General features: G+C 43.0%; 4 protein-coding genes across 5 annotated transcripts; 2 read left to right on the top strand and 2 right to left on the bottom strand.

The window, feature by feature from the left end:
- Positions 1–681: 681 nt before the first annotated feature.
- Positions 682–4125, top strand: LOC109200907 (serine/threonine-protein phosphatase 6 regulatory ankyrin repeat subunit A). Its single transcript, XM_019356485.2, has 12 exons — positions 682–840; positions 1126–1327; positions 1412–1499; positions 1623–1740; positions 1853–2072; positions 2188–2275; positions 2363–2446; positions 2557–2705; positions 2808–2890; positions 3324–3406; positions 3499–3590; positions 3679–4125. The coding sequence occupies exons 1-12, from the start codon at positions 769–771 to the stop codon at positions 3975–3977; spliced, it is 1578 nt and encodes a 525-aa protein (XP_019212030.1). The 5' UTR covers positions 682–768; the 3' UTR covers positions 3978–4125.
- Positions 4126–4963: 838 nt separating this feature from the next.
- LOC109200913 (biotinidase-like) lies at positions 4964–7212 on the bottom strand. The gene is made up of 3 exons (XM_019356491.2): positions 7191–7212; positions 5439–6004; positions 4964–5351 (listed from the first exon to the last, which is right to left on the bottom strand). Exons 1-3 carry the CDS (start codon positions 7210–7212, stop codon positions 5079–5081), a joined length of 861 nt encoding a protein of 286 aa, XP_019212036.1. The 3' UTR covers positions 4964–5078.
- A 4203-nt stretch (positions 7213–11415) lies between these two features.
- LOC109200912 (sodium/calcium exchanger 2-like) lies at positions 11416–13436 on the bottom strand (the record flags this gene model as incomplete). Its single annotated transcript, XM_025904818.1, has 2 exons — positions 11416–12561; positions 13124–13436. Coding segments are annotated over 2 exons (690 nt in total), but the record flags the coding sequence as incomplete, so codon positions are not given.
- Positions 13437–22422: 8986 nt separating this feature from the next.
- LOC109200909 (serine/threonine-protein phosphatase 6 regulatory ankyrin repeat subunit A-like) lies at positions 22423–24228 on the top strand. Of its 2 annotated transcripts, none has more exons than XM_019356487.2 (6): positions 22423–22551; positions 22660–22808; positions 22911–22993; positions 23427–23509; positions 23602–23693; positions 23782–24228. In XM_019356487.2, the coding sequence occupies exons 1-6, from the start codon at positions 22457–22459 to the stop codon at positions 24078–24080; spliced, it is 801 nt and encodes a 266-aa protein (XP_019212032.2). In that variant the 5' UTR covers positions 22423–22456; the 3' UTR covers positions 24081–24228. The 2 variants fall into 2 exon arrangements, with proteins under 2 accessions (XP_019212032.2, XP_025760602.1); XM_025904817.1 differs by having other exon boundaries at positions 22467–22551; positions 22680–22808.
- Positions 24229–24937: the final 709 nt, after the last annotated feature.

The following is a 24937-nucleotide window of genomic DNA, read 5'->3' as shown; positions in this document are numbered from 1 at the left end:
AGCATCTTCCTTGGAGGGCTCAACCCGGGGTTGCGGTCATGGCCTATTAAGGGCTCTGTTGGCTCTTAGATGACGGTTTCCTCGTGGCTGCGTGCAGCGGGGCTAGGGGAGGGTCTGTGCTGACGGACGTGGGTTACTGACCTGGTAGCCTGGCTGCCCCTGGGTGGGTCCGAGACGGGCGTGGGGTTCTGGCTCTGGGCTGGGGCCCTGGCTGGGCCTTGGGGGCTTGGGTTCTGGTTGGTGTGTTGCCGGGCAGGTGGGTGTCTGGGGGCCCAGCCCTGGCGCAGGGTGCTGCCGGTGCATCGAGCCACCTGGGAGGCTCTTCAACTGGTGGGGGAGGCTGTTACATCTTGCAGGAGGTCTCCTCTCTTCAGGAACTCACTCTGCAGGAGGGGGAGATATAGGAGAGGTGTAGGAAGATCTCAGCCTGGGCGTCTATTGTCTTGTGTAGTCTGGAAGATGAGTGGATGACGGGGTGGGTGCAGTTTTCCCTGTGGTGGGGTCGGGTGGGCTGTCCCGGGCTCTGTGGGGCCGGGCGGCGCTGCTGAACTGGGCCCCGGTCCGGATGGGCCTGGGCCCCCCTTTCCCTGGCGGGTTGCAGAGTATGGGGGTGCCTACTGGGGTCAGGGGGGGAGCTGGCCCCAGGGAGGGGTCACTTGCCCCTCCCTTCCTTCCCTCCCCATCTCCTGCCTCCCTCTTCCAGCACATACAGCAGCTGGCATTTGTGCAAACCTGAACCTGAAATGAGTAATATTGCTGTTTCAGCTAATGGAGACATCAGGAACAGACATGCTGAGTGATTCAGAGAGCCACGCTCCCATTAGTCCACTCCATCTGGCAGTGAGTTTTAAGATTTATTCTTTAAAGCATGTTTTCTTTTCTATCCATCTTCGACTCTGCATTCATTAAATAAGGATTAGTACTTATTTAGGGCTTTTCTATTCTATCTGAGCACTCACACACTCATACAAGCACTTTCTCCTACGCTCAAGCAATTTTAATGTCACACTCTCATCCTTTGAGCGTTAGATAGAGGAGCTGGGTATTGAACCACCAAAATTCAGTTTAGTAAGCCACTTTCACCCCATTTAACATAGTGTGTGTGTGCTTTTTCCCTTTGTCCAGGCTTATCATGGACACTGTGGAGCCTTAGAGGTGCTCTTGTCATTCCTGCTTGATGTGGACGTTCGTAGCCCAGAGGGATGCACCCCCCTCATTCTGGCCTGCTCAAGAGGTCATCAGGAGTGTGTGTCTCTGCTGCTGCACCATGGCGCCTCACCCATGACTCGGGATTACATTCACCAACAGACAGCCATACATACCGCAGGTATATAAGCAGGCAGTCGCCTTCCCATCGCGTGAAAAGGGGGAATTTTCTGGCTTTTAAAGTTAAAATTTCATTTTGCTGTAGCTATGAATGGCCACCCAGAGTGCCTGCGCCTGCTGTTGAACAACAATGACCAACACATTGATGTGGATGCACAAGACAGCAACGGACAGTGAGTGTGTGCATGTGTGTTTAAATAAATAAAAATTTAAATCGTAGGCTACTGTTTTTGGCGATTCAACTGATCACTTAAATATTCTTACTGAGTTGTGCCTGATCTCCACACTGTGTTCAGGACTCCTCTGATGTTGGCAGTGTTGAGCGGACATACAGACTGTGTGTACTCTCTGCTCAGTCAAGGAGCCAGTGTGGAGAATCAGGACCGCTGGGGCAGGACAGCACTACACCGAGGGGTGAGATAGGCACACGTGCCTACTGAGATCACATATTCAATTTTAATATATGCTTTTTAAAAATTTCTTTTGGTATTTATACTCTCTAGCATTTTCTGTATGTTTCACATAGGCTGTGACAGGCCAGGAGGAATGTGTAGAGGCCCTTCTTCAGCGGGGAGCCAGCGTGAGTGTAAAGGACATCCGGGGCCGCTCCGCCCTGCACCTGGCATCTGCCTCTGGCCGTGTGGGTGCCCTGGGTGCCCTGCTGCAGGCCACCAGCACTTCACACAGTCACACACACCTCACTGACAGCAAGGGCTACACACCACTGCACTGGGCCTGCTATAACGGTATTGGGACACAACATGAAATGTTCGAGAACCATGTCAACCTGGGTTTTTTTTTTTTAAAGACACAGCACTGTACTTTCTTCTGTTTTTACATCTGTCTTTCTCTGTTTTCCAGGGTATGACGCATGTGTGGAGGTGTTGTTAGATCAGGAGGTGTTCAGGAAAATTACAGGGAACTCATTCAGCCCACTGCACTGTGCTGTGTAAGGCTCTGTCTGTTTGTATCCACGAATGCTTATGAGGATCGATTTGCTCTGAGGGTGTGTGACAGGCTGCGTTATGTGTTTTAGGATAAACGATAATGAGGGAGTGGCAGAGATGTTAATTGACTCCCTGGGTGCAAATATTGTGAATGCAACGGACTCCAAGGGCAGGTAAGAGATGCAGACAGACTTAACATCTTGTGTGGAAGGGGTTTTTTTTTTTGTATTTGTTCTTAGTGAGCAGGAACGTATTTACAATAACTGTGTTGATGTTGATGCAGGACTCCTCTTCATGCTGCAGCTTTTTCTGACCATGTGGAGTGCGTTTCCCTTCTTCTGAGCCATGGAGCTCAGGCAAATGTTGTTGACACCCACATGCACAGAACACCACTGATGATGGCAGCTCTAAATGGACAGACCAATGCTGTGGGTCAGTACACTAACTGATCCTGGGATAAACTTGTGGAAATAATGGTCCCTGATTTCTTAACCTTTCACTTGTATTTATCTCCACTGTTGTGTTGTGTTACAGAGGTGATGGTGAGCGGTGCTAAGGCAGACTTGGCACTGCAAGATGCAGACAGGAACACAGCATTGCATTTGGCTTGCAGCAAGGTAAGGGCTATTCAGAGACAGGAAATGTTCTTTAGTCATTCAGTATTAAAAATTTAAAGTTGAAAGTAGTTACAATTCAGATTTTATATTTTTGCAATGTGTGGGACGTGTATGTTTTGGCCCTGGCCCTTGGAACATTTATGTATCACTTTGGACACATCTGGCAGACACATTTAACCACATCATCACATGTTTCACTTGCATCACTAAAGGCACAATTTGGAGAATGTCATATTATTGTGAACAATAATATTTGCCACACACACACGCACTGGTCCGTAACTGTCACACAAAGAGCTTTTAAAGCTTTGCGCGAGATTAACGTTTATGTGAAGCTCAGAACGTCATCTCTTTAACATACTGACAAAGGCAGGATTGTTGCACATCTCATGTGGTCACTGCAGATGACTTTGGTACTCTCTGTTCTTCTCAGGGTCACGAGACAAGTGCCTTGTTGATTCTGGAGAAAATCAGCGACAGGAATCTCATTAACTGCACCAACGCTGCTCTGCAGACGTATGTAGAACCTGAAGGTTGCACCTACTGTAAACAGTAGGATAACCTGCAAAACCCACTGTGAACTTACTGTAACACTCTTCTACCTGCAGGCCCTTGCATGTAGCAGCCAGGAAGGGATTGACAGTGGTGGTCCAGGAGCTGCTGGTGAAAGGAGCCAGTGTGTTAGCTGTGGATGAGAATGGTCAGCTTTCATCTCACTGTACTCACACATACTCTTCAGGTGTAATTCTAATGTGTACTATGAACCCTTTTCCTCCTTTTATTCCCAGGTTACACTCCAGCTTTGGCTTGTGCTCCCAATCGGGATGTAGCTGACTGCTTGGCCCTCATCCTCAACTCAATGATGCCCACCTCACCCATGGTCACCATAGCAGCTTTGCCCACTCTCTCGCTTACTCAAACAGTCATCAACCACCACCCTATCTCAAACCACATTTCCAAAGGTGTGGCCTTTGATACTCCAGCCCCACTGAGACCTGACCACGCCTCCTACTGCAGGCCAGAACGCCTGCTGTCCTCTGTCTCCGGAGATGATGAAATGAATGACTCAGATTCAGAAACGTACTGAGGACTAGTGGAACCTCAATACTGGCAGGTTAGCCAGCCACTCAGGAGCCTTAATAGATCACTGACAAAAGCTTGACAGGGCAGTAAATACAAGCAGAGTATTCTTAGGTAAGTCTCTTCAAATCTAAAAATAATCCTCGTCTGAACCACATGCTTGCTTCCTTCAGGTGCATACACAGTGGAAAAGATGCACTAATGTAATAATTTGGTAAAATAAAGAATAATTTGCCACTTTTTTTTTTCCACGGCATCACTGTACGATCAGTAACATGGTCAGCGTCCTTTTCAATGTAAAGCAGTGGTTTTATTTTTACGTTGAACTCTTTCTGTTTGAGGATACAGTTTTAAATCTTTTCAAAGATTTTTCATTCACATTTACTAATGGAGCATCTGGTGAAGAAAAGCTCAGAGGACTGCTTTTTTTTTTCTTTGTTAAGATACAGAAACTGAGGGACAATCTTATGGGACCAGCTGAAGAAGCGTTTTCCCTACTGTACTTGAGATTTTATTCAGAGTTCTTTGAGCTTTCACAGCAGCCACTGACTGTCACTCTGGGACACTTATAATGCTGCATTCATGATTAGGATCGACTTCTTGATTCCTAGGAGAGAAAGTCAATATTGAAACCTACGTATTTATTCCAGGTGGAGATTGAATCGTTGAGAGCAGATTGTGACAGCAGGTGGATGTAAGACCAATGTACTGTACAACTGATGAACTGAATGAGCAGCCCAAGGAATGGATAACTTGCAATGCTGTAACTTCTTAATGTTTGTGTTGTGTACAGGAGACAAGAGAAGGTGGCTGTCACTGTGTGGATTTGTTTGTGTGTGTGTGTGTGTGTGTGTGTGTGTGTGTGTGTGTGTGTGTGTGAGAGAGAGAGAGAAACTATTAAATATTGCCTTTTGAGGAATATGCAACATTCAAACAGAGGATAAATGCTACTTGGTGGAATGTTTGTACTGTAAAGATTAAGTAACAGATGAATAAAGACATTTGTTTTGGTTTATTTTATAAGAGATAAAAGAAATGTGTAACAGCTGAAGGTTGGAGCAGCTCTTAACCATAACACTGAACTTTATTTTCCTGATCCCTCTAAAGTTTATTCATTGTCCAGGTGGTACATTCGTCCATACAGGCAGGCAGTGACCAGGCCACCCTTCGTGTTTGAATGTTTCATGGTCAGTCTCCCGTCTGCAGCTTTCTCCAGACTCTCTGGCTGCTCCAGGAACATTCGGCTTGTCAGAATAGATGGGTACACGTATTTGGTGTCAAAGTTCCCCTCCAACAGGAAGTCCATTTTAGACTCTGCTTCTTCCGCTTCCTGTCCACAAGAGCTCTGATCCAACCCTGCACAACAGACTACTGCACAAACCTGTAGATATTTAACATGTGGCAAATAAAAGTAGTGAGTTGTCAGTTTTAACCTTTTTAGAAATATTCAAATTCATGTGATTCTTGCCTGCAGTGCGTAACGTCCGTTGACGGTGTGTGTTCCTGCAAGTGCGCCGAAAGCATAGAGCTCTTTATGGTCTTGCAGTAACCACCTGTACTGCAGGCGGCAGCAGAAAGTGCCGTTGCACACTTTAATGTCGCCTTGTGTCTCATTTAAGAGGACAAATGTAAATGTGTCATACATCATAGAGGAGATGAAGGTGGGGTAGGAGGGAGGAGGAGGGTCATCACAGCTATCTTGGTAGCAGTATCCAGAGTCTGTAGCCGCTGATATTGTTGACTCCCCACCACCAGCCTCCACCTCTTTGGCTGCACTTTGTTTTACCTCAAGTGGCTCCAAAACTGGCACTCTGGCCACCAGCAGCCTGCCCTCCTCTGGGTCCCCTTTCCTGGCGTGGTGGTAGGTGGCAGAAAAAGGGGTGTAGATGCCACTTCCTGTCATGATGAGCCTGTCATTACGAATGTTGACAGCTAGTAGGGTGACGTTGGCAGCCAGACTGAATGCCTGCTGAAACTGGATTGAATCCAGCAGGGGGAGCTGGTTCATCCAGGCCAGGGGTCGGCAACCCGCGGCTCCGGAGCCGCATGCGGCTCTTTAGTCCTTATAGTGCGGCTCCGCGTGGTTTGGGAAAATAAATTAGAAGTATTTCGCTGAAGTGTATTTTATTTATGTTAGTTCTTTTAAACTTGTAGTTCTAAATTGGAAGATTATTGTGATATTGAAATATAAATATAAAATTATATTCTATTATTTTTCCTCGCTCAATATAAGCGTCACACTCGCGGAAGCCGGTATTCCCACCGAAACACCGTGCATTTATCGAGACTTTCAACCCCGGGTAGGCCAATTATGGATCTTCGGATCCACATTATGTCAGCAGCTGCACCGTGAACTATGTTAAAGACAAACACTGCTCACGCCTCACAGACGACAGATGACAGCTTACAGTCCTGCGTAAACTGACTTCGCACAGCACCGATTAGCAGACGCTGTGCGCAGAGGTTCAGGAGCAGAAGTCCCATTGTAAACATACCACGGCAGACCCGACGATGTTTGCATGAACGCGCTTTTCACACGCGGTTGCTGTACGCATACAGCCGGCTGTAGCTTCGCAGCTCACAGCCCGACACACACCACCAACACAACAGCACAGATAGCGCAGACTTTAAGGCGGCGAGGCGTGATTGCGGGTGCCGCTCAGGTGCGTCCGCCTTCCCTGCAGCGGCGCTGCAGACCACGCCCCCGCCGCACGAATTAACCAGGTAAAATACATATTTAGGCAGAATTTTGCAAATATCTATTTTCAATTTTTCAGCAGCATAGAGCTTTTTTTTTTACCAATTATTTTTTAAAAGTCAGGTCAAGGCTCCAAAAGCCCAAAGGAGATATAAGGGAGGCGGCTCACAACAGTTTTTGTTTGCTACATGGATCATTTTAGTTCAGCTGGGTGTCTTTGCTTTTGTTATATTTCTTTAAGAGTTCAAAATGTGTTGATTACATAAATAAAATGTAATTTTCTCTGTAGCACTTCATGGATTTCATAAGCAGCACACCTTAGTTGTTCACACAAAGGTACAAAAAACAATATATATACAGTGTTATCTTCATTTTAGATGTCAAAAAGTATTTGCGGCTCCCAGTGTTTTCTTTTGCGTGGAAACCGGGTCCAAGTGGCTCTTTGGGTGTAAAAGGTTGCAGACCCCTGGCGTAGGGTTTCAGAGAGTTTTGTGGCTATAACGTAGCTACAGCGTAGATTACCCGTATAAATCCTCAGGTACATGGAACGTTCTCTGCTCAGTGGTGTTGGATCCTGATCACCCCATGTTTGTGTTTCAGTGGGTGATGGGAGTCAAAGAGGAGATATTGGTCTGTGTGTCTCCACAGTTGTTCTCAAACTAAAGAAGGCGCTTGGACAGGAGACGAAACCTGATGGCCTCCTTCACTTTCATCAACATTTCTTTCAACTTTATATTAAGTTTGTCAGTGAAAAGCTATGAAATGGAAATTCAGCCCTCGGAATCAATCCCAGATTGTTTATCTGCTTTTATTGTGATAATGAGGGAACAGGCCTCACATGGCCATGAAAGTGCATATGGTACTTTTGAGTCCCCCCCCCCCCACACACACACACACAAATACCTTTGTCTTTAGAGCTAATAATTAATAAACAATGGTGTGCCACCACCATTATACATTTTTTACCTTTTTTTACCTGAAACAGGTGATCAGTCTGTCGATACAGAGACACAGGCAACCATTCATTCAGCTAATTTAGCGTCACCAGTTAACCTAACGTGCATATGGGGTACTCATGTGCGTACACATGGGAGAGGCCCAGCTCACTGATTCAAATCCAGGACCCTCTTACTGTGAGGCGACCATCACTACTTATTAATCTGCAAAAAGTTTCACTGTATTTATGAGTCGAGACATGAAAAATGTCCTCTAAGTTTCAGATTACAGGTGTTTGATAGCTGGATGACTCGATGAATCACTGACTTTGATTGTTATATTGTTCAGTTATAAAATAATGACTCAGACACGTTGAACCTTGAAAATAAATAAACTATATTTAAATAAGGTCAACTTCACTTGATTAAAGACCTTCGTTTTCTTTCAGGAACACGTTACACCTCATGCCATGATTCAAAACCGAGTTTTTTTCTAAGATTTTTTTTCTTGCATTTCATAAAGAAAACCTTAAATATCATCTTCAGTTAATTTATTACAGTATCGAATAAATGTATATGTCTATCACATGACATTGTAGTAATTTCAGTCAATATTTCCCTACAAAGATTCAGGCAGAGAGAAATTTTCATCATCACAGGAAACGACTTCACAAAGAGACACACTGAAGAGAGCAAGACCTGGGAGGGGAGGAGAGGAGGCTGAACACAAACACAGACACTGAAATATCATACACCAAAAAACAAAAAGATGACCTGGGATGTAGCCTGGACCCAGCACAGCAGGATCTCTTTTCACAGCTTCTACAGAAACAGGTGAGGAGGAGACTGACTCCAGGAATGGCGCTTGTTTGTGTTTCTGCTCAGTCTGTCTGAACCGAGCTGTGGTTGTGCGTGTCACACTTGCTCACTTTATTTCACAAGAAGACTCAGATGTTTTGAAATCCTACTGTGGGGAATCGATCCGACAGAATAACCTACAGGCATCCATCACAGTAGACCATGCTGCTATAACGTACGTACACCGGGCTTCATCATGCATGTGCAGGGGAACACAGGAGGGGAAGCAAACATGGATGCACACTGGGAAGGATCAGGTAAGGAGGGGAGGCTGAAAAGAGCTGGGGGTGGGGGCATTACATCTAGCTACAGAACAGCGAAGGCCAAAGGCCGACAGTTAGTACAGAAGTTTGTGGAAACATGGAACATTGTCCGGACATTGTAGACAGTTCTGTTTTTGGCTCCTGGGCCACACCGAGGTCACAAATGCACACATTGTGGAGGTGATTCGCTCTGTTCCTGCTGGTGCTGGTCATTACACAAGAGTTCAGCAGACCTCTGCATGTGTGTGTGTGTCATATCTATTGTTGGTCCCACCTGGTGGTTTGAGTGAGTAAACTACTGTTCAGGGGATTGTTTGAACCTCACACACAACAAACCTGCCTCACAGCCACGGCTAATATCTACAAAACTTCAGCTCACAACAGCCTGAGACTGACAATTATACTGGCAATGTTCCACACTGTTTCTTTATGTAAACATGCTACTTACACTCAAAGTTCCTCCGTCACAAGGACGACATGAAGAAGTGTACACTGGCGGAGGGTTATGACAAACACTGCGGCAGAAAAAAAGACACGGACTGAGCTCGAACAATGTAAGCTGCAGCGGAACCTTTTCTCGTATTGCACATTGAAACCTAATTGCTCAAATAAACTCCAAACTGTTCTCCTCAAGGACCTGCAGCACATCTTATGCTTAGAGAAATAATCTTCTATAAATAAATAAATATATAAATTATCTACTATACATGAAAAACAAAGACACAAATGAGTTAGCGGACCATCTATTTCAGTAAATTAGATGCTTTAAAGTTTGGTTATGATGCACTACTACACCGTTAAAGGGGAGATTTCTCACTGTGGAAAATATATCAAAGTCTAACCCACTAAATTCAGACACCATGTAGTCTACATACCAGCTTTATACACTGAAACTATCCTAAATGTTGTTTAGAAATACAAAATAATCTACCTTGGCTACATCTGCAAGGAAAAAGATACAAAACTGGATTTTAGAAAGTTTACAAAGTTAGTCAGGGTTAACCAATCAAATCCTTTTCAAATTATCATGTTTAACAACAATAATAAAGAGTTCCACTTGTATAGCACTTATCATCTGTGGGTGAGAGGTTTATAATGCAATGTCCTCAAAGAAATATATTTAATGGGACTGAAATTAGGCAGTTATAATAATAATAATAATAATGATAATAATTAAAGCTTCTAGTCATTATTATTATTATAAGACAATCTTACTGCTGTTTGTTGTGACATTTTTCACACGCTGGCTTTCCTGCTTCATGCATCTCAGTGCTGAACATAGTAGCCCTGAAGTGCCAGCGTGGAAATGTCGAAACGAATTAGAGCGTGTTCGCACACCATCCAGTGTTTTATGGTGTATTTAGCAGCCGGTTTCTTCAGTAGCTTGTGAACATTTGTTCCAAGTCTGCCATGCAATACTGAGCAACACATGCATGCCTTGCAGAGCCATGTTTCCTGCTGTGGCACTATGATGACTGTGCTGCTCCCGTGTAGACATCCTCGTTTCAGGTAGACCCTCTGGTCTTTAATCAGAACCTTCTTTTTTTGTTATTACAAACGATGCGCTGGCTTTCCATAAAGAAGGAAAGTAAATTTTTAACATGTTTGGTACATGTGCTCTAAGCAGACATGAATAGACAACATGATGGGTCCACCTGGATCTGGTGTTATCCGAACCAGTGGAAACACGAGACAGTTCTCCCTTCGTATATTGCACAGTAACCACTTATAGAATGATGGAGGAAAAGATAAGCACAACACAGTGTTTTAGTTACGTTAAATAAAGTGCAGCCTGGGCAGTTTGTACAGCAGAAATCTTGAATACTAGATTTTTTTACTTGAGCTTCCCTTAAGGCATTCTTTGTTTGCTATCTTAAAGCATTAGTGTGCTGTAGACTACAGTCCTGCAGCCTAATTAATGTGTAGATTATTAGCTTTTTCCTAACAAACGCTGCAGACCGGATGCTGATGATGGCAATCAGCAACTTTAGAGACTTTATTTTTGAGAGTAAACTAACACTGTTGAGTCTTGTTAACCACCCGTACATGTTTGTCTGCCCATGCTGCTGTCACTTAAGATAAAGGAATGGACGAGTCTGCCACTAACAGTAACACAGCGATGGCTGACTGCAGCTCATCAGCCCATCTGACTGCCTCAGACAAAGTTTTTAAATGACACTGCACACATCAGGAGTGTGTGAGCGCATATTTGGTCCTTCAGGAGAGGAAAATGTCCTTTTTGTTCCTCCCGGACCAAACGGCTTCTTCTGTTTTATACAGGAAGATTTAACATCAAGGACTAGCTGACAGTTTCTGTTCACCGAGTTGACACAAAAACACAGGGATGTAATTTACAGGTGGATAATTAGGCTGGTTATTCCCTTTTTCATAGCATGTACATGACATATAATGTGAAGATGCTCTGTACATGGCTATACATGCAAAAACTAATCCTTCAGCTTTATATGCAAGCCCCTGTCAGAGGCTGTGGTCCGGTAAAGAGATTAGTACAAAGATGTTCTTTTAGTCAGTGTTACACTTATGCAGCTTCTTATTTACTTGTTTTGGTTGCTAAAACTTTTATTTTCCACTTAGCATGTCGCTAAAACTAAAGCCGCTGACATTTGTAATATTTGCAACTACCAGTGTTCCAGCCTGTGCAATGAAAATCATCGAAGCTTTGCTGACAGCGACAGTAGAAACCTGGCATTTCTGTCTCTGCATCCTTTTGTGTGGCAGCCTGCCCTGTGAAATTACTACACTCTATATGTACAACGGTTTGTACTATTTACAGCGCGTGTGGAGAGCCACCTTCAGCTATACTGCGTATTAGACAAGCATCACCACTATACAAGAACCTCTAGTAGTAAACAAATGTAATGTTGTTGTAAACATTCGACTCCTTATTTGATGCAGTGCTCCTCCACTTCCTCAGTGAAGAAACATGAAGCTGCAGAGTTGATGGTTTGAATGAGAGACTAAAGGAAAACAAAGGTATTTTTCCTTCAATGCTCACAGGTTTGTGATCCGTCTCAGTGGTCTGATCCTGGAAGTGAGCTCCTCAACCCAAAATAAACACACCTGGCTTTAAAGTGAATAAAGCAGCACTCCTCTGACTGACCTGACCTTCTTTTCACCTCTGAATCTCCCGTCACAGTCATTCTCTGTCACTCTCCGTCTGCTCCCCGTTAACTATCCGCAGTAACCTTTCGTTTTCACGCTCTCACCCTCCAAAAATACTTCCTCTTAACCCTCATCTTCCAAGTAACAATGAATGTGTTTAAAATGCGCTGTTTACACATGCTTAAATGTAGTGTTTGTGAACATGTATCTGAAGCCCTATTAACCAGATGAATCTTACACTTGTTTTGTGTTAAACCGTGGACTAAATGGACTGAGAGTCAACGATTTTGTGTGTGCTGCTGTGCAAAATTCTTCTGGAACATTCTTCATCTCCTCTTTAAAAGCCGTTGATGTGACAGTAGGCCTCTAGGCTGGAGAAGAGGATGTAGAGGAACCACAGACCCAGGAACAGGAGGGTGGTCAGGAGGCGGGACACTTTCGGGCCGCCAAGCTCTCCGCCGATGGAGGGCCGGCGTCTGAACAATAGCACGGACATGCAGATGAACGTGAAGATGGTGAAGAGCGTGACGGAGAACGCCAGTGATCCAGGATCCACCCGGAACTCCTTTCCTTTAATTCTCCAGTACACGGCGGCCACTGACCATGCCACTCCGATCCCCAGGAACACGTTGACTGCGTTGCTGCCAGTGACATTTCCAACCGATGCGTCGGCATGCTGGTCTTGTATGGCAGCCACTTTGCTAGCAAAGGTGTCTGGAGAAGGAAAAGGTGGAAAATGTGAGTCACACACCTTCACACCCCAGAAATTTTTTAAATAGAAAGCAATTAGATGATTCCAAAGAGACAAACAATGACCAAAAAGATACAAAAAACAACTGCAAAGGTACAAAATGATTGACAGAAAGTCAAAGCAACTACAGAGAGATCCAAAATTACTTTAAAGAGGCGCAAAGCTTGTGTCCAGTAAGATGACTGAAAATGATTGAAATGATTCAGAGACACAAAAATGACAAAAAAGTGACTAAAAACAATTAAAAAGATGCAAAATGACAAAGAGACATAAAATGGCCAGAAAGAGCAACAAACCACCTACAAAATCACACAAAAGATACAAATAGATGATTATAAACAGATGCAAAATGATGCAAAATGACTGAAGGACACAAAACAACTACAAAGTTACAAAGTGACACTACATGCACTCATAAATCTGGGTATTCTCCCATAATCCATCCAATACTCAAAACAATCAAATCATCCACGCTCCTTTCTGCCTTTTCTTGCTCTCACACAGTGAAACGGGACATTTACTCACCTGGAATGGAAGTTCCCAGCGCCACAAACACCACGGCGGTCACAGTGTCCCGCAGCCCCACGGTGCAGCCGAAATGCGATGCCAAATCCCCGATGATGGCGGTGAGGAGCCCGATGGCGCTGATGGACACGAAGAAGCAGGCCCAGCCGTTCCAGTACTCTGTTGGCGGGACGCAGGCAAACAGAACCTTCCAGAAGACGGTGAGGAAATGCATGACGTAGTCGTAACAAGATGGAAGGCGCTCCTCACGACCTTCCTCCTCGTCATCATCGCCATCACCTGGAGGAGCCAAACACACAGTGATATTTTTTACAAGTTACAAACAGCACGGAGGTCATACTACTCAGAGTACTCAGGGGTTTGGACACAGTAGTGACCTGGGTTTGAACCGTCACGAGGAAGGACTTTTTGATTCTGTAGGTGATGTGTGGGATTTATGTCCTGCCAGTTTCATGGCGTGGCAGGATATTAATCCCATAAATGTTCTGTTGTAGTCGTAGCTCTCTAACCCTGAAGTGACCAAACTATTATAGCACCTTAAAGGACAGAGCGGTCTTTGACTTTTGCACAGGAATACTTTTAAAAATCTTTATCATACTTTTACTGGGTCCTTTACCTATTACATATTTCTAAATCATCTCTTACTTCATACAAACCCGATTGTCCTTGTTTTGTGGGAAAAAAAATCTTTTATTTAACATAACAAAACACAATGAAATCAAAACCCATCATGGCAAAAACACAACATTTTTCATTATCCACTCCATAACAGGGGCTAATTCCTGTAAAAAGCTATGAAAAGTTGTAATTAATGATATAGGAAACATTTTTATAATAAAAATATCACAGCTACACATGGAAATATGCTTCAAGGAATACAGTTAACTGACTGTCTGCAGAGATCTGTTGCTTCCACTAGATGGTGGCCTTCACTTACAAATCTGACCTCCACCGACCTGACCCTTCATGCCTGAAAAAGGCGGCTATTTAAAATATTAGATTTATTATTTTTATTACACTACAGACTAGAAGCATGCTAATATGTTTTACTGATTGGAGGAGCAGTTTACAGCAACATTTGGTGCTTTGTTTTTAGGGATTGAATTACGTCTAATTCAAGCATCTTTTTCTCCTTTAGCATAATTTAGCTGGAATGTTATTACGGTTTTACATTTCAGTTAAATCACACTGTCACACAGAACTCAATGACAGACTGACAGATTGGTGTTTCCATAAGAACAGATGACTATTTTCCTCAATGTGTTTTTTCTATAAAACATTTACAGATCAATGCCTTTGGAAGTGACACAATAAAACAACAACATTACAAGCTAGCATGTTTTTGCGCATATGACATGCTGTAGATGCTGTCTGAATACAATAAGAGGAAACACACTGGGCTACAGGGACCAGGAGAGGTGGGTGTAGGACTAGACAATAATGATGATTAAACACCTCAGCGACCCGGGGTAGGGTGTTCCCACAGCTCTGCTGCTACTCTGCTCTCTCTGGCTAAGGGCAACGTCTCTGTGATGAATCAGCTGTTTATGTGCTGTTTGTGTGCAAGAAGAGGAATGAATCTTTTCTTATTTATCTGACTAACTTTTGGGGCGAAGATACAATGTAACAAATGCACACTGAGTACATACTGTGTATAAAAACAGATGTAGCTACCAGGTCTGGAAAATAAAGCCATTCTGAATGAAATTCTTTTAAATCACCAGAAAGGTGGGAACTCTTGAGGTTGCAGAAATGAGACTTGTACATGAGCTCCATCACCTTGCTGATGCATTTATGCTCTTAATTGGTAATTTTAGATGACATAAAAAAAAAACATGAAGGTCATTTTGTAGCTTTTGAGGATAGAGGATAAAGCAGGGTATGCTTCATCATGGGATTTACAAGTCACCCACGTAGGAAGAGGCAGTGTCCCTTAGATTCTAATTCAGATCCACCCCTCCCTTGGCTGATGATGCCACAACGCTAATCAATTGGTGAAGTCACAGTATATCTTTTATATAAAGTCTGTGACCCTGGTATAAGGTCCCGCCTTGGTGAAATCGCCATTTTACCCACAACAATTGAAAAACTGGGAAAACTCTGACACCTCATTATTAAAACAAAACAAAGAGGGCAGACTTCATGTTGCCTGAGTGATTTTGAGCTCACTGCTTTGAGCATTAAAAGTTGATTGGACATCATTCAGGCCAAAAACTAGTCTGAAACTGTAAAAGTTGGGGTCCAATAATCCACCTAGAATATGATGCACCTTGTTGTACATTTTTTTACTTGAGCTCTGGCTTAATGTGGAGATAGTTAACTTGCCAGTGAACACAGACAGGAAGCTGTATTACAGATGATGGTGCTGAACTCTGAACTGCTGTTTAGCTATAGCTGTGTTAAACATCCCTGTAAGCGGGAGCCCAGGGAGGGAACTTCCCCTCCTATTTATCTTTATTAAATCTTACTGTTACCGACCAGGTTGGTAACCATTTAGCATCTTAATTGGGAGGAGTGATTTTCTGTGTATTGTACCAACAGACTGTAACTTGGCTAAATTCTAGTCTAGACATCAAATGAAAAGTAGTGCATACAAATCTGAGATACCAAAACTGTCTTCCTGAAGAATCTTTAATAAACAGCAGACGATGCAAACAATCAGGTGTCAGTAGCTAACAATGCTATTTGTTCTTGTTACAAATTATGGGATGGGCTGGTGTAACATCAACACCAGTCTGCTGGCTGGGTGAAAGCTCACTCATTCAGCAGCCTCCTTCTATCCTAATCCTGTGCTGACTTATAGCTATACAGACATTAGGCCAGACCAGGGGTCGGCAACCCGCGGCTCCGGAGCCGCATGCGGCTCTTTAGTCCTTATAGTGCGGCTCCGCGTGGTTTGGGAAAATAAATTAGAAGTATTTCGCTGAAGTGTATTTTATTTATGTTAGTTCTTTTAAACTTGTAGTTCTAAATTGGAAGATTATTGTGATATTGAAATATAAATATAAAATTATATTCTATTATTTTTTCCTCGCTCAATATAAGCGTCACACTCGCGGAAGCCGGTATTCCCGCCGAAACACCGTGCATTTATCGAGACTTTCAACCCCGGGTAGGCCAATTATGGATCTTCGGATCCACATTATGTCAGCAGCTGCACCGTGAACTATGTTAAAGACAAACACTGCTCACGCCTCACAGACGACAGATGACAGCTTACAGTCCTGCGTAAACTGACTTCGCACAGCACCGATTAGCAGACGCTGTGCGCAGAGGTTCAGGAGCAGAAGTCCCATTGTAAACATACCACGGCAGACCCGACGATGTTTGCATGAACGCGCTTTTCACACGCGGTTGCTGTACGCATACGGCCGGCTGTAGCTTCGCAGCTCACAGCCCGACACACACCACCAACACAACAGCACAGATAGCGCAGACTTTAAGGCGGCGAGGCGTGATTGCGGGTGCCGCTCAGGTGCGTCCGCCTTCCCTGCAGCGGCGCTGCAGACCACGCCCCCGCCGCACGAATTAACCAGGTAAAATACATATTTAGGCAGAATTTTGCAAATATCTATTTTCAATTTTTCAGCAGCATAGAGCTTTTTTTTACCAATTATTTTTTAAAAGTCAGGTCAAGGCTCCAAAAGCCCAAAGGAGATATAAGGGAGGCGGCTCACAACAGTTTTTGTTTGCTACATGGATCATTTTAGTTCAGCTGGGTGTCTTTGCTTTTGTTATATTTCTTTAAGAGTTCAAAATGTGTTGATTACATAAATAAAATGTAATTTTCTCTGTAGCACTTCATGGATTTCATAAGCAGCACACCTTAGTTGTTCACACAAAGGTACAAAAAACAATATATATACAGTGTTATCTTCATTTTAGATGTCAAAAAGTATTTGCGGCTCCCAGTGTTTTCTTTTGCGTGGAAACCGGGTCCAAGTGGCTCTTTGGGTGTAAAAGGTTGCAGACCCCTGGCGTAGGGTTTCAGAGAGTTTTGTGGCTATAACGTAGCTACAGCGTAGATTACCCGTATAAATCCTCAGGTACATGGAACGTTCTCTGCTCAGTGGTGTTGGATCCTGATCACCCCATGTTTGTGTTTCAGTGGGTGATGGGAGTCAAAGAGGAGATATTGGTCTGTGTGTCTCCACAGTTGTTCTCAAACTAAAGAAGGCGCTTGGACAGGAGACGAAACCTGATGGCCTCCTTCACTTTCATCAACATTTCTTTCAACTTTATATTAAGTTTGTCAGTGAAAAGCTATGAAATGGAAATTCAGCCCTCGGAATCAATCCCAGATTGTTTATCTGCTTTTATTGTGATAATGAGGGAACAGGCCTCACATGGCCATGAAAGTGCATATGGTACTTTTGAGTCCCCCCCCCCCACACACACACACACACAAATACCTTTGTCTTTAGAGCTAATAATTAATAAACAATGGTGTGCCACCACCATTATACATTTTTTACCTTTTTTTTACCTGAAACAGGTGATTAGTCTGTCGATACAGACACACAGGCAACCATTCATTCAGCTAATTTAGCGTCACCAGTTAACCTAACGTGCATATGGGGTACTCATGTGAAATAATAATTGCTAGAAATACGACGATTTGCTTTTTCTGTATTATAAAATTTAAAAAGCTCACTGGAAGCTACTCTACCCCTATCTTTTCGTTGCATTCGAGATTCTTAATTGTCTGGGATTGTTGTTAAACTTAATGTCGGTTACAGTTTTATTTTGGAAAAGGTATACCGGAAGGTGAGTCGTGCTCTTATTTTTCTGACACCGGATGGATGTTGAGGAAGAAGGTGGTTTTCTAAAAACATTAAAAAGAAGTACCGAAAGAAAGTCTCCGAAGTGCGTTGCCTTAAGCCTGACACACGTGCATAAAAATATGTTATAGATAAATATTTTTAGAAGCTGTTTTCTCATGAGCTTATTAGGAAATATGTCTTACTCTACATTTGGGAGAACATTAGAAAATAAACTTGAATCACAAGAGACCTTTCCAGACATTTAATTCAGTCTCAAAAGTCCCGGACAGATTCTAAATCAGTTCATTTGTTTGAGGGAAGGGCAGAGGAAGGTGCTTAGACTGCCTCGGGGTGATTTTTCTGGAACATTCGTTATCATTGACTTTGCTCCGGAGATTTAGAGTTTACACAGACACGATTACATAACCTGGCATTCACGCTATGACCACACCACTTAAGTATGATTTGAACAGTGAGGCTTGTACGAACGTGTTTTATTATTGTAGTCATTTTGACCAAAAAAAGTTCTCACATTAAAAAAAATGTGATTAACACACTTTGTCAGAAAAAACAAAGTTCATCCTAAAACAAATTTCTCTAGAAACTATGAGGAAAATAAAACTAAAAGGACACACCCTATATTAATATACGCCCTGGTTTTATGGCTTCGAGATATCCATTTTCTTATAAAATCTTTGGCAAGAAAATGAGCAGGTTTTACAAGTCTTTTTGTAAACTGTGAGATTTAATGATGTTGTGTACTGTTAAAAAAAAGTGGTTGAAACAATGTAAAACACTGAGCGAAGGCCATTGTGTGTGATATTTGTTTCGAATTCAATTCAGCTGCTAAAGAAAATTGCTAAAGTTTTCTATAACCAAGAGTCTTTGACTGGATACTGAAATGAGCTCCTTTGTGGTTTAAGTATAAACTAACAGATCTTTGTAATTATTTTGTCTGAATTATTGGTCAGACATAACCTCTGCAGACTACAAGTTGTATAGTGGGAATAAATATTTCACAACACACAGTTTGCTGCTGGTTCAGTCAAGGTTGTTTGAAGATAGATCAAACCTGCAGCTTCAGAATCTAGTGCAAAAAAGACAACACAAAGCGGAGCCGCCGAAGTGTGAAAATGTTTCACTCAGTACAGTGCGCTCCAGCTGTGAGGCTCCAGCTGCTGTTATGCAGCTGATGAATTGGTAATTGTGCACTGACTGGTCCTGGTATTCTCCTAACCCCAAAGCTGTTGCTGCTGAGAAAAATGTAATTTACACAGCTGGAGAAGCAATGTACCTCCCCACTCTGCTTTTTCTGATTTCACAGTAGTCCCAGTATCTCCCAGTCATTCTCACACATCTCCATAATGATGTTGGTGGTACAGGACCACTGTTTTATCTACTCAGATAATCACTATCAGACACGTAGTAGTAAACAAAATCAAACATCAACATTTTTATGTATTTCAAGATTTTTATTAATTGTATTGTAATGGCTGATGGATGGTGAAGAATTTGCAATATAACTGTTGTTGTGAATTTTTTCACAACAACAGTTATATTTTCACAACAACAGTTGTGAATATTTTCACAACTGTTGTTGTGAAAAAAAACCCCCCAACAATCAAATGATCCCCTATGAGCAAGCACATGGCGACAGTGGGAAGGAAAAACTCCCTTTGAACAGGAAGAAACCTCCAGCAGATCCAGGCTCAGGGAGGGGCGGCTATCTGCTGCAACCGGTTAGAGGGTGTGTTTTTTATATTTTACTGCTGTTAATATTTCCATGTCTGTAATAAGCGTGATAAGCAAGGTGCAAGAACCCTGTCTTAATTTGTAATAATGGGGGCACACAGTGTTTTCTGTGGTTTAATAGGAAGAGGAGGCGGGGGTGGGAGTAAATTTTTATTTGTGTTTATGTCCCACGTCTCTAATAAGCGTGGTGCGTAAAGTGCAACAACCTTGTATTGGTTTTTAATAATGGGGGCACGCTGTGTTTTCTGTGGTTTCTCAGACAGGGGGGGGGGTGTGGGAATGAGTTTTTTAGCATTAGCTGGCGAGTCTTTCGCTACAGACACAAGCCTGTTTGTTTTATTAATTGTTGGCAGCCGAACTCGTCCGTTTTAGGTGTTGTTTGTTCTGAGCTGCTGCGTTGCTGACAACGGAAGAAACGAACCCGACCAGTACAAGTTTGCAGGAATGCTTCTTTTGCTTTGGTTGAAAGTCATCTGAACCTTCCTTTTCTAAAACCACACTATGTTTCTTCCCCTCTGTTCTGTCTAAAACTGGGATGTTTTTACGAGCGGCTTTGAGAAGTTCCAGCTCCATATCGCGAAGACGGCGTTCGTTCTCGGTGGCCTGACGTCGTTGCTTTAACAAATGCTGTGTTTCAATTTCTTTCTCAAGTTCAGCCAAAGCACGTTTTTCTTTGACTGTCTCGTTATTATATTGGCAAAGTTCAATGCATTTTTCACGCCTTTTTTGCGCCTCTTCCATATGCTTTGCCAATAATATCACGTCAGCCTTCCTGCCGGCCTCTCTCCACTCCCGACTTTCCCTTTGTTCCTCCTGCATTATCTCTTTCTTTAGCCTGATTGCGTCCTCCCAGCTGTTGTGGAGTGACTTAAACCTGGCTTTTCTTAGAATATCGTTGTGCTGATTATTTTGAATTAATATGTCGGATATATTCATTCCCTCTCTAATTTTTAGTTCTTTCTCTTTTTGAGCTCTGAATTTTTTAAGCTCTGCCAGTACCTTGTTTGGCATTTGAACTGAGGACGTTTGGAGGGCCTTGTTGAAGTTTGGACCATGGCGATCATTAGCTCTAGCATAAATGTGAGACATATTTAATAAAGGTTGACTTTCACTGGTATTTTAGACTTTCAGCGGTATTTTAGACGGAACAACTTTGTAGTTCACTTGTGTAGAGAGTATAGCGTCGCTAAGGCTCTATTTAAGCCCTTGGTTTGGAAGCTCCTTTGAAGTTCCTTTATTGTGACGTTGCAAAGGCCTTTGAGCTGAGCGTAAGCCCCGCCCCTTGTGCTGTTAATTAGCAGCAGGTGCAACGTCTCTGTTCACACCAAACGCCATAGGCTGTATCCAATGTTCCCTCTAAGCTGCGCAGTGCGCTGGCACGGTCTCTGCGCACAGAAAATCTGCGTTGCGCACAAAGAAAAAATCTAACTTGAATTGAAATTAAAAGCGTTATTTTTCAGTCATACGTCGTTGTTATTCCTGCTAGCAGTATAGTTTTGTTTCCGTTGCAAATAAATAAATACATACATAATAAAATTTCATCCCTCCCCAAACACCCCCAACACTGAACTAACAACTGAACCTTATAGAGTCCAGTGCTAAATACCCCTAATGAGTGTAAAACCAACACACTGTCTTCAACACCTTTCCAGTTTTCACGCATTAAAGCTACTCTCTTGAGCAGGAGAATGACTTTGTTTTAGTTACAAAGAGGCATATCAGGGGTACTTCCCAAAGTAGGAACATGTGCTCTAAAAACTAAGTACTGTAAAAAAACAAAAAAAACAAACAACTACTGATATATACAAGTCAAATCTAATAATAATTGCTAGAAATACGACGATTTGCTTTTTCTGTATTATAAAATTTAAAAAAAAACTCACTGGAAGCTACTGTTACGACCCGTCTAGGGCCAGGCAATAACATGAACGAGGCACTCGCTCCCCCCAAGACCCAAGCAGCCACAGGAAACAAATCCGTTCGTTATATTGTGATTTATTTACAAGGTGGAAGAAAGAAGAGGAACAACAGAACGGGAGTGTCAACACTTCAGGGCGAGCCAAGGCCAAAATAATAAACAAAACAAATCTACACAAATCCCGCACCCCTGACCTTACCAAAATAAAGTCAAAAATAAAGACAGAGTCTGACCTCCTTAACTAATTCAAAACAGGAGAAAACGGGTGATCAAAAGAAACGGCAGCTCACCCCTACCCACTCCACTTCCACAACTTTTCAGACAACACTGCAGCCAACGACTGCCACAGGTACACTGCTGGGTGCTGAGGGGAAACGCGAGGACCTCTCCAGCCGTAGCACTCCAGCCTCCTTTTAATGGGCGGGTCCTCCAGCTGGAACCAGTCGCGTCAGGGCGGTGTATCCACGCACCAATCGGAGCAGAGCCCTGGCACAGCTGAATTAACATAAACAAATATTACCTGCCCAGAACAAACACATGAAAATACAAGTTCGTAACACCCCCTTCCATAAGAATTAAACAACCCTCCTATTGTTTAATTTCCAAACTAAGAGACAGGGCATCAGCGATAACATTTTCCGTCCCTTTCTTATGTTTGATTTGCAGATTAAAATCTTGCAAAAGAAGGGACCAACGCATAAGTCTCTGATTTGAGTTTTGCATCTGGGAGAGAAACACCAATGGGTTGTGGTCAGTGAATACTTGAACAGGTATAGAGCTGGATCCAATATACACCTCGAAATGCTGCAGGGCTAACAACAAAGCAAGGGCTTCCTTTTCAATAGTGACCGAATGCTTATGAGGATCGATTTGCTCTGAGGGTGTGTGACAGGCTGCGTTATGTGTTTTAGGATAAACGATAATGAGGGAGTGGCAGAGATGTTAATTGACTCCCTGGGTGCAAATATTGTGAATGCAACGGACTCCAAGGGCAGGTAAGAGATGCAGACAGACTTAACATCTTGTGTGGAAGGGGTTTTTTTTTTGTATTTGTTCTTAGTGAGCAGGAACGTATTACAATAACTGTGTTGATGTTGATGCAGGACTCCTCTTCATGCTGCAGCTTTTTCTGACCATGTGGAGTGCGTTTCCCTTCTTCTGAGCCATGGAGCTCAGGCAAATGTTGTTGACACCCACATGCACAGAACACCACTGATGATGGTAGCTCTAAATGGACAGACCAATGCTGTGGGTCAGTACACTAACTGATCCTGGGATAAACTTGTGGAAATAATGGTCCCTGATTTCTTAACCTTTCACTTGTATTTATCTCCACTGTTGTGTTGTGTTACAGAGGTGATGGTGAGCGGTGCTAAGGCAGACTTGGCACTGCAAGATGCAGACAGGAACACAGCATTGCATTTGGCTTGCAGCAAGGTAAGGGCTATTCAGAGACAGGAAATGTTCTTTAGTCATTCAGTATTAAAAATTTAAAGTTGAAAGTAGTTACAATTCAGATTTTATATTTTTGCAATGTGTGGGACGTGTATGTTTTGGCCCTGGCCCTTGGAACATTTATGTATCACTTTGGACACATCTGGCAGACACATTTAACCACATCATCACATGTTTCACTTGCATCACTAAAGGCACAATTTGGAGAATGTCATATTATTGTGAACAATAATATTTGCCACACACACACGCACTGGTCCGTAACTGTCACACAAAGAGCTTTTAAAGCTTTGCGCGAGATTAACGTTTATGTGAAGCTCAGAACGTCATCTCTTTAACATACTGACAAAGGCAGGATTGTTGCACATCTCATGTGGTCACTGCAGATGACTTTGGTACTCTCTGTTCTTCTCAGGGTCACGAGACAAGTGCCTTGTTGATTCTGGAGAAAATCAGCGACAGGAATCTCATTAACTGCACCAACGCTGCTCTGCAGACGTATGTAGAACCTGAAGGTTGCACCTACTGTAAACAGTAGGATAACCTGCAAAACCCACTGTGAACTTACTGTAACACTCTTCTACCTGCAGGCCCTTGCATGTAGCAGCCAGGAAGGGATTGACAGTGGTGGTCCAGGAGCTGCTGGTGAAAGGAGCCAGTGTGTTAGCTGTGGATGAGAATGGTCAGCTTTCATCTCACTGTACTCACACATACTCTTCAGGTGTAATTCTAATGTGTACTATGAACCCTTTTCCTCCTTTTATTCCCAGGTTACACTCCAGCTTTGGCTTGTGCTCCCAATCGGGATGTAGCTGACTGCTTGGCCCTCATCCTCAACTCAATGATGCCCACCTCACCCATGGTCACCATAGCAGCTTTGCCCACTCTCTCGCTTACTCAAACAGTCATCAACCACCACCCTATCTCAAACCACATTTCCAAAGGTGTGGCCTTTGATACTCCAGCCCCACTGAGACCTGACCACGCCTCCTACTGCAGGCCAGAACGCCTGCTGTCCTCTGTCTCCGGAGATGATGAAATGAATGACTCAGATTCAGAAACGTACTGAGGACTAGTGGAACCTCAATACTGGCAGGTTAGCCAGCCACTCAGGAGCCTTAATAGATCACTGACAAAAGCTTGACAGGGCAGTAAATACAAGCAGAGTATTCTTAGGTAAGTCTCTTCAAATCTAAAAATAATCCTCGTCTGAACCACATGCTTGCTTCCTTCAGGTGCATACACAGTGGAAAAGATGCACTAATGTAATAATTTGGTAAAATAAAGAATAATTTGCCACTTTTTTTTTCCACGGCATCACTGTACGATCAGTAACATGGTCAGCGTCCTTTTCAATGTAAAGCAGTGGTTTTATTTTTACGTTGAACTCTTTCTGTTTGAGGATACAGTTTTAAATCTTTTCAAAGATTTTTCATTCACATTTACTAATGGAGCATCTGGTGAAGAAAAGCTCAGAGGACTGCTTTTTTTTTCTTTGTTAAGATACAGAAACTGAGGGACAATCTTATGGGACCAGCTGAAGAAGCGTTTTCCCTACTGTACTTGAGATTTTATTCAGAGTTCTTTGAGCTTTCACAGCAGCCACTGACTGTCACTCTGGGACACTTATAATGCTGCATTCATGATTAGGATCGACTTCTTGATTCCTAGGAGAGAAAGTCAATATTGAAACCTACGTATTTATTCCAGGTGGAGATTGAATCGTTGAGAGCAGATTGTGACAGCAGGTGGATGTAAGACCAATGTACTGTACAACTGATGAACTGAATGAGCAGCCCAAGGAATGGATAACTTGCAATGCTGTAACTTCTTAATGTTTGTGTTGTGTACAGGAGACAAGAGAAGGTGGCTGTCACTGTGTGGATTTGTTTGTGTGTGTGTGTGTGTGTGTGTGTGTGTGTGTGT

This window comes from Oreochromis niloticus, unplaced genomic scaffold (assembly GCF_001858045.2).
Source record: "Oreochromis niloticus isolate F11D_XX unplaced genomic scaffold, O_niloticus_UMD_NMBU tig00007295_pilon, whole genome shotgun sequence".
Lineage (NCBI taxonomy): Eukaryota > Metazoa > Chordata > Actinopteri > Cichliformes > Cichlidae > Oreochromis > Oreochromis niloticus.
This window is presented reverse-complemented; position numbering and strand designations above follow the sequence as displayed.